Source organism: Thunnus maccoyii, chromosome 20 (genome assembly GCF_910596095.1).
Source record: "Thunnus maccoyii chromosome 20, fThuMac1.1, whole genome shotgun sequence".
Classification (NCBI taxonomy): domain Eukaryota; kingdom Metazoa; phylum Chordata; class Actinopteri; order Scombriformes; family Scombridae; genus Thunnus; species Thunnus maccoyii.
Window position 1 is genome coordinate 24,258,714 of NC_056552.1, and position 7,715 is coordinate 24,266,428.

The 7,715-nt window shown below is 43.2% G+C and overlaps 1 protein-coding gene across 1 annotated transcript in view; it reads right to left on the bottom strand.

Annotated features, from left to right (window-relative positions):
• The window catches only part of LOC121887393 (protein shisa-6), a 65,742-nt gene extending 61,728 nt beyond the window's left edge, over positions 1-4,014 (bottom strand). Inside the window, exons 1-2 of the mRNA XM_042398127.1 lie at positions 3,228-4,014; positions 1,334-1,494 (exon numbers count right to left, since the gene is read on the bottom strand). Of these exons, the coding sequence (XP_042254061.1) occupies positions 1,334-1,494; positions 3,228-3,778 (712 nt within the window). The 5' untranslated portion in view covers positions 3,779-4,014. The remainder of the gene's footprint in view (positions 1-1,333; positions 1,495-3,227) is intronic.
• Positions 4,015-7,715: the final 3,701 nt, after the last annotated feature.

Sequence of the window (7,715 nt, forward strand, 5' to 3'; positions counted from 1 at the left end):
CATATTGCAGCATGTAGGGTGAAGTAGGAGTTTGAAGAGAATAACATGTAGCCATACAAATATATTGTATTTGATATGCTTTGAATTATGCAGAGTCCGAGTTTTCAAATTCAGTATTTTAAAAAGACTGAATTATTACATAAAGAAACAAGGGACCATATGCTACGTCATTGTCCTTACGTAAACATGTTTCTCCAAAACATATTTAAAAGAAGTCCTGTCCTCAGCTTTGGGACAATTCATTTTCAAGATAAACTAATGGATTTTTAGATGGTGTATTTTGCTTGAGGAGTAGGAGAACTTTCCCAGCGGAACAGCTGATCTTTCATAGTTACTAAAAAAAATTCACAGAATTTGGAGATACGTAGTTTTCATTGGACAGAGACAATTTGCCAAGTAATTGTTCTTCAGAAATCTGACTTTGTTGATGTTTTTATATCTGTCCGAACGCTGTTGCCTTGGCAACAAAACAATAATTGGGTGGGGGGAGGTTGAAGGTTGAGGTTGATCAAATTTTTTGATTGACACATTATCGACGACACCAATAATCTTTTCCCAAAAAACATCATTTATGCAGTAGAGGATAGTAGCAGCTACACTCACATATATCATCATTTTGGTGCTTCAAAGTCTACAGTTTTCCACATTGATATATTTCTTTGGTTAAGACGTGCAGCGCTGAGGCTAAACGTCTTTCTTTCCATCTCAGCGACTCCTTTGTGTTTCTAATATCTCATTATTTTCCATCTGTGTCTTTGCCTCTTGATCTGATAACACCTGCGTTGCCCAAAAACCTGCCGGCGCTGACTTGCCTCCTCTTGTTTTTTCCTGCACAGTTATTAGTAATATTACCGATTTATGCTCCCTGTCTGTTTTTTGAATTGTGGGGTTAAATCATGCGGTGTGCTCCGGGTGTGAGCGCTGTCTGATTCACCCACTGACTGACTGTGAGGTCATCACATACACCCTGTCATAGACTGCAGGACCGTGCTACCTTGCCAGCCTGTAATTATCTCCGCTCGCAGGCCCCTCTTTTTCTCTGTCGTTCTCTCCCTCGCACTCTCTTGCTCAAATCGGATAATTACTGGATGTTAACATTTGTGATGAAAGGGGGAGCACAGTGTGTTGCCCACTCTTCGGAGGGGAATGCAGAATTTTGCAAAAGCAATATTGTATAAATTGCAAAGGAACACACTGAGAGGGATGTGGGCAAACGGTCGATCTGTTAAAATCAACCTTCAAGCTATATTTGACCAACAGTCATGACACATAAACTAGTGGATGCTTGTGAAGGCTTCAGAGTGTTTGAGTGGAGGGAAAGGAGAGCTCTTACCGTGGTTGGATTTGGAGGTGTGAACAGGGGTGTAGTGGTTCTTGGATGAGGTTCTGATTGGTGTGTTGTCTTTGGGTGAGCCGTTCATCGCTGCAAAATTCTCACAGTCGTATTGCGATATGGGAATGGGCCCCTGCTGCCTCAGGATGTCTGCAAGGGCCCTGAAAATCAAAAGACAAGAGCAAATGTTGATACTGTTCTCTGCACCAAAAAGATGGGGGTTTTTTGATGTTTTTTTTTCTCCATATGTATCAGCATCTCTCTCTGCGTGCAGCTAAACCAAGTTCAAAATGAACTCATAGCACGTCTGTTTTCTGCACGCCAAATAGCTGCTAATTGTTAAGACAGTGTTGCGCTATTACGGGTAATTCAGGGCTGCTCTGTTTTTTTTTTTTTGTTCTGTTTTTTTTTAAGTCTGGGAACATGACAAATGTTCATTTGCGAGAGAAACAACATTGGATGTGTGAGTGTGTCGTCTAATTGGGTTGAATTTGAATGTTTTTCAGACCGCACCAGGTGCATATGGAAGGATGAAGCCCTTGAGGGGGGAGAGTGGAAGAGAGGGAGAAGCAATCGTGATGAAAGAAAGTTCAAAAAGTGTTTGTTTGCTTTTTCTGGCGTCGCTTTTGAAGAGGAAATCAAATTACTTTTGCGCTGCTGCAGCAGCTCAAAGCTTTTGTACGACAAATGTATCACCAGCGTAACCTTCGCTTTTAAATTAATATTTTAACTCCCCACCCCCAACCCCTCTCTTCCTGTTCCTTATTGAATGTGCAGCCGTGCATGCATGTCACACGACCTTGATACAGCCCCAACGTTAACACTATCCATTATTCACAGTCTTAAGATTGCTCAAGTGTTGAATAATGCATCCAATAAAAAAAAACCTATTCAATCTTGAGGAAATAATGTGTGTCAGCATTTGTTCACTGATGTGGGTACAGACTACAACATGTGGTCCACTCATGTATGATAACTCTCATATGGTGAAGCCCCAGGAGGAAGCAGGAGCCGGCTGAGGGGGTGAAAGGCAATCATTGGCCATGGTATCCCATCTTTGCTAAACATTCTTGTCAAATCCCCACCTGAACACACCAGACAGACATGTACTGATGTGCAGAGGGTGGGGAGATAGGGTGGAGGATTGGGGGTAGGCGTTGAAGTGTGTTTGACAGCTGGTTACCTTGACTTGGTTGCAACATGAGTCAAATATCTGGACTACTCTTAGATTGAAAAACGGGCAGTTATTATCTCAGCTTAACAGAGACTTTATCTGCGTTATAAACTAACAAACATCAAATATAAATGTTGGCCATCATTCCCTCTCACTCCCACACGTAACAGATGTACACACACACACACACACACACACACACACAAACACGCACCCTCTCTTCATGAACATCAGCCTACAACAATCACTTCTCTTTTAACTCCCCCGTAATTATTTCAGGCTTTCATTGCGATTCACTTATTTGGGATTTAACATCTGCTGCAAATCTAATAGAATCTGATCTGAAAGGGGCTCATCGGTTTGGCTTTAGATAATCTGCTAATTAATTTAAACACTTTACCAGCTCAATTTGTAGTTCATTATTTCTCATATAGAGAAAAAAAACACATTGGCTCCAACTTTAAATATATATATTCTCAGTTATATGATGGGACATTGAAAACTAATGTATGTGACATGACTCTAGGCCTGTTGCTGACATGAGTCTTGACCTTTGAACTCTTTGTATGAGTCTTGACCTTTGAACTCTTTGTATAGGACCCATGAGTCTTTTTCTACTCACTTAAATGAAGAACATTTTAAATGATATATTACGCAGGGTAAAGATATGTGCTGCAAACACATGATTTAGATCAGTCTTGCGTCTTATCAGTGACTTACCTATGAATATTCATTTCCTGAGGCGGCTCTGTGGCTTTGTCATAAGCAACTTTGACCGACACTCCCAACACTATGATGAAGGCTATGATCCCACAGGTGATATAGACCGCCGTGTTGGTCTGATCCATGCTCGGATCGTACGTCTCACCGGTCGGGATGGGTGACGGGGCGGCCGTCTGCACCCACACTGGGCTCTGGTAGTTCTTGCAGGCTTTCTGATCCAGCCGGTCTTTCTTGTACTCGCAGCAGAAGCGCAGGTAGCACGTCCCGCAGCAGTACCGGTGGTCCGTGTTGTTGCACTCGAACAATTTGTCATACTGCCCGCTCACGTCGTAGTAACCCAGGCAGGTATCGTGGTTGCTGGCGGGCGCTGGCTGCGGGGTCTTCTGCGGGGCGACCGTGGGCACCGCAGTGGCTTTGGGAGCCTTCCTGGGCGCCTGCTTGGTCTTTTTACCGCCCGTGGCGGCGCTCAGCACGCTCAGCGGGTCGAGGTATATCAGCAGCAGCAAAAGGTGCCTTATCCCCATGGTGCGAAGAACTCTTGAAGTCATGTTTTGGCAAAGACACTTCAACTCTGGTTAAACATGCAAATGTTCAGTCTTGTGTAAGTTTCGCCGCCGAGCCTTCCTCTACTCGCTCAGTCTCCTGCGCCGCCGTCATGCTGAGTACAACACTGTGTAGATTGTTGTCAAGGGCATTTCCCGGCTACTATTACGCAATGGACAAACTAAAGCCCATTGCAACCCATTGTGGAGCGGTGGCAGGACAGCAGCATATCCGGACCGGGAGGGGAGCTGATTGTTGCCCGGGCTGTGCGCGCTCTCTCCCGGCTAAGCGGCGTGTGGAAGCCGCGGTGTGTCGCTGTCCAAGGTGCTGATTCCTGGAGCCCCAGTCAGCTCTGCTCAAGTCAAAGTTACCGAAGGCTGCAGAAACAAATAAACCAAACGGGCTCATTAGGTATTATCCTCACGTCAGAGACACGTCAGCAATTAATTAACAGTCTTCTATACAGCTTCCCAATAACTTGACAGATTTCAGTCATGAAAAAATCATCGTGTTTTAAATCATTCTTGCAGTTTGCATGACGCATTCAACTTGACACCCACACAGCACAACATCTTCCAAACGACTGTGATGTGTTATCCTCATGTTAAACATTAGAACTCAACTGAATGTGCATACATGACAATGTCATTACATGTTTTCAAACAGCACTCCAATTTCTTACATTTCCTGGATTATATTTCCCTGTCATATTGAAAGGGTGGACGTGTGGAAAGCCAGCCTACCTCTGTTAGGATACCCGCTGGGGAGTTGCTCTCTGTCTGGGTCTCCGAAAGTGAGGAGACTATCAGAGCTCTGAACCAGACCCCCTCTCTCTCCCTCTCTCTCTACTTCTTCTCTCCTCCTTCTCGGCTTTCTCCCTCCCTCTGTCTCTTACATCACTTCAGTGCTGGCGTCAGAACTCAGCCAAGTATCGGTAAATTGCGCGCACACACACACACACACACCCTCCTCCCTCCCTTCCTCCCTCCCTCCCTCCTTTCCCCCCCTTCTCCTCCTCCTCCTTCTCCTCCAAGCGAGCGAGCAAGCCTGGTTATTGGCATTAACACTTCTAAATTAAATGGCTGCACAGACCTCCGTCCGCAGAACATGGTTGCTGGCTGTCTTCAGCAAACACCTCCACTGCGTGTCTCAGCACCCCGCATGTTTATTTGCATTCACTATCTCCCTCGACCTTTTGTACATTGGCTGTTATCATTTTCCAGCTACATGCCTGTAAACAAGCATCGTTTTCAGGATGAAACCGTAATTGGCTGTGCTGTCTCGGTTAATACACTCATTATTTCAGATAAAGTCATTCATATTGGTCTGTAGCCAAGCCATGGCACCTGGGGGATTATGTAGAACTGATAGGGCTAAATTACCAGTGAAGTGTGTTTCAACGCTGCTGCGCTGGAATGAACCGAAGCTGTATACCTCACTCCTACACACAGCTCTGTCCTTGTTACAAATGTCTTTTTATTCGTCTTTAGTAGCCATCTATATCCATGGTCACCAATAAAAGCCATGGATATTGATACATATATAGGTGTTTTCAAATAAAGTTGAAATCAACACACCTTCAGCCAGGTAGGAGGATCAAAACAGCAGGGATAGAGCTTGGTTATGATGAAAAACTCGGTCGGTTGGAGAGTTTTATTGTGCACTATATTTGCAGTTAACACTTTCTGATCACAAAAATACTGAGGGTGTCTTGACATCAGCAGCTACAGAGAGGTGTGGAAGCTGCAGAGTGAGAGCTGGACCTTAAATCGCAGTTATCCGCCTTGGTTGGGAATTCATGCGACGTGAGGAGAATACAGCACATTGTTTCTGGGAGTGTTTCTGGCAGGCAGGAGGCTGTAATGATGTGGGCCAAAAGAGCACAAGTAAAAATCAGAGAAGAGGGACCCTGGAGAGATAGCCTGGAGGAAAAAGAAAAATCAAAAGGAAGTCTGGAGGAATTAACTTTCACTCTATTAAATAGCCTACAGTGCACATATGTTCACAGATGTTTACTGTAGACATTGTTAAATGTGATTGTGTATGTTAGAGACATTTGCAGCTTTTCAGTCAGACAAATATACATAATATGTTTTTGCAATATTTTAATATTAAAACAAAACGTAAAGTCTATACAGTGTACAGCAGCTGTGATTTGTGTGTGCTTGGCAGGCAGAGGGCTGTATGCTGAGCTGAGAGCTCCAGGTTAAGTTTTGCACAGACTTGGTAACTTTTCAGGGTAAATTCTGTATCATCATTGCTAAGATGTAGAAAATATTCAGCTGCCACACTAACATCAATGCCGTTTATATTTGTTTAAAAGTGCACTAAAAATTCTTTCCATACTAAAGCTTGATCAAATGATCATTTGTAATGTGAAAGGAGTCACTGATAGTGATGAACCCACTCTGCAGTTGCTCTCAGCTCTACAGAGCTTTTTTTTTTTTTTTACCCTTTTTTAGCTCATTGTTTTGGTTTTCACGCCTGCAGCCCTGCTCTCATCAACCTTGTTTCCAGCAGCAGCAGCAGTAGCAGCAGCAGCAGCAGCAGCAGGCAGCTGTTTTCAGTGAAAAACCTCTGATTAACCCACTGCACACTACCCACCCAGTACCAAACAGCAGGCAGGCAAAGTTAACAACTAGCTGGTGAACATGGTGGAGCATTTAGCAGCTAAAGAGTTGGTGAAGATGAAAACAGAACTAAAAGGAGAGTGAATATTGGACTTACATTCATAATGTGGACAGAAAAATGACTCTAAATGAATGCTAATGTTAATGCTCTGTGTCTGCTGGATGTGTAAATAGGCAACCATTTGAAAACATCTTGGTCATAATGTTATTGCAGTAGGTGATAATATATCAATTTTATGTTTTCAGCTTTTTCCAATGCCTCCAAGTGACCAAAAAAATGAATGTGGCTTTTTGTAACAAGAGCACACCAATGGATTGTGGGAAGACTTCTATTTAACACAAAACATGTTTCACTGCTCATATGAAAGATTTGGAGCAATGTCAGTTGCCCATTCTCAACATTTACATAGCCAGGATATACAATGCAACTGCATGGCCTGATTACTGCCTCTAAGCTCGATTTCAATCGATTGGGCATGATTTTGTGTTTATGTTCATGCAGAAGAGTTGCTAAAAATCTTTGCAGAAAGGCCAGTTTGCAACTGTTTGAAGTTGAAAGCCTGCACTCAGCAGGTCAGGATGTGAGAACACACTAATTAAAGCTGCTGTTTGCTGTCCATGATGATCTACCCTGTTTTTTTGCAAATGTAAGCAGATTTGCCACAGTGTGAAATCAGAGTTAAAATCAAACTTTAAATCATGTAGTAGTGACCTAGTGTTGGCCAATCAGGGCACAGCATTGCGAATGTTCTACCTGTGCAGTCATAGCTGTCATTTTCATTTAGAAGGTCTTTTTCTTATTGTCAACAAATCTGATGAAAAGACTTAAACCAACAATGAAAATATCTACTAACAAGTATTGTGCGTGTGTCCAAAGTCTGATATATCTTATTCCTCTGTGCCGGAGAGCTCCGTTGTTGTCCAAAAACTATTAAAACACATCAGTAAGCCCCAATGTTGCACTGTTATGGAAAATCTTGGAGCAGAAATACCAGGAAAACCTTGGATGTCTTAAGCAGAAGAATTTATTGATATTTAATGGATTAAGGAGACACTTGGGGCACAGTCAATGTGCAGTCTGGACAATGTGAACCCTACTCCAAAAGTCTGCTGTAGTGCTGTGAGCAACGTCTAGTTAAACTTCAGATAGGGATGTGTTTACCAGACAGGCCTGGCCAAGTCATAACATAATTTACTTCAGCACAGGTTCCCATGAGAACAACCAGATAGAGAAGTCAGCCTTCATTACCATGAACACACACACACCGTAGTTTATTTTGATTCAATCACACACACACCGTCCTGCTGCCAC